General features: G+C 43.1%; 1 protein-coding gene across 1 annotated transcript; it reads left to right on the plus strand.

The window, feature by feature from the left end:
- Positions 1-473: 473 nt before the first annotated feature.
- On the plus strand, positions 474-1,446 carry LOC103810427 (spectrin alpha chain, non-erythrocytic 1-like; the record flags this gene model as incomplete). Its single annotated transcript, XM_009083323.1, has 2 exons — positions 474-710; positions 1,321-1,446. Coding segments are annotated over exons 1-2 (363 nt in total), but the record flags the coding sequence as incomplete, so codon positions are not given.
- Positions 1,447-1,655: the final 209 nt, after the last annotated feature.

The following is a 1,655-nucleotide window of genomic DNA, read 5'->3' on the forward strand; positions in this document are numbered from 1 at the left end:
ATAGAGGTCCATGTGGACCAGTTAACTGCTGTTCACAGAACAGCAATATCCTTACTTTATCTGTGTTGAGTACTTTCAATAAGATGTTTCCAGGTTGTGTGTGCTGTACAAGGAATCTTTTATGCCTGTGTACCTACACGTGTGCACAAACCACATGTTTAACACCTGCACCAGACACTTGCATGGCACAATTTGGGATGACACAGCCCTTACACGACTGCAGCCATGTTGGTCCAAACCAAGCACATGTTAAATGTCTTTGTCAATATTCCTTTCCCGTTCTTTCCTGCTAGAAGTGTGTATTTATATGCAAGATATTGATATTTTGTATCCCAACCTGCAAACACACAGTGAGACTGTAAGTAAACCACACGTGATGTTACAGAGCACCTTTCTTTGCATGGATCTCTTCCTGCCCTTCTGGTGCTTTACAAGACAAAGATAATGTTGTGCTTCTTTTTGGCTTTCAGAAAATGGATCCGAGTGGTGTAAAAGTGTTGGAAACAGCAGAAGATATCCAAGAAAGGCGTCAGCAAGTCTTGGACCATTACCACAAGTTCAAGGAATTATCTTCTCTAAGGCGCCAAAAACTTGAGGATTCCTACCGATTCCAGTTTTTCCAGCGTGATGCAGATGAGCTGGAAAAATGGATCCAAGAGAAACTGCAGATAGCATCTGATGAAAATTACAAAGACCCGAGCAATTTGCAGGCAAGTCCTAGTGCCATGTTGTGTTTCCTGTACTGTTAATTTTAGGGCATTGCAGGTCAACTGGGATAGAACAAATGCAGAAATGAGACTGAGAGTGAAGAGCCAAGATGGATGCAAATACCCATGACCTTGTAAAGTGCTCTTCAAAAGCCTGGTTTCCTTGCTGGTATAATTGGAATGCTGCTAATAATGGATTAGATGCTTCATCAGCACAGAAAAAAGTTGCCTAATGTAGTGTGAAACCAGCTTTGCTTCATCCTGGCATTTGTTGGACTCTTTGGCTCTGTGAATAAATGTGAATTATCACTTATTTTTTCCACAGAAGAAAAGATGTTTGTAGAAAACAAACTGTTGTGGGTGGGGCTAGCTGGTGTGTTCCGAGGTGTTTGAACACTCTGGGGGGCAAGAGCAAGCACAGGAATGATGTAACTGATATTGGGGGGTTTGAGTCCACCCAGGAACCACATGGTACAGCTGATTCCACCTGTGCTGCTTTATGGTTTGTTTGTCAGTACTGAATGTGCACAAAAGGCAGGACAAACGCTGATGCTGGGGGAGGTGGAGGAGACTGTGCACCGAATCTCAGCCGTGTGCTTTGTCTTGCTTGCAGGGGAAGCTGCAGAAGCACCAAGCCTTTGAAGCTGAGGTGCAGGCCAATTCAGGGGCCATCATCAAACTGGATGAGACTGGAAATCAGATGATCAATGAAGGCCATTTTGCATCTGAAACCATAAGAGTGAGTTTCAACACTTTTTTGCCCCCTCTCTTACAGGCTTTTCCTGTAGCACTCTGCAGATTGCACAGATAGCTCTATAGTCCAAAATGCTTGTTAAGATTAGGGATTTGATTCATGAAATAATAAGAGAATTTGTATTCTTAAAGCTTAGAAGTAATCTTCTCTTCCATGAGCACCTAGTTAAGTGCTTCTCTTGGGTCCAGTTCCGA

The sequence above is a fragment of the Acanthisitta chloris genome, unplaced genomic scaffold (assembly GCF_000695815.1).
Source record: "Acanthisitta chloris isolate BGI_N310 unplaced genomic scaffold, ASM69581v1 C16833040, whole genome shotgun sequence".
NCBI lineage: Eukaryota > Metazoa > Chordata > Aves > Passeriformes > Acanthisittidae > Acanthisitta > Acanthisitta chloris.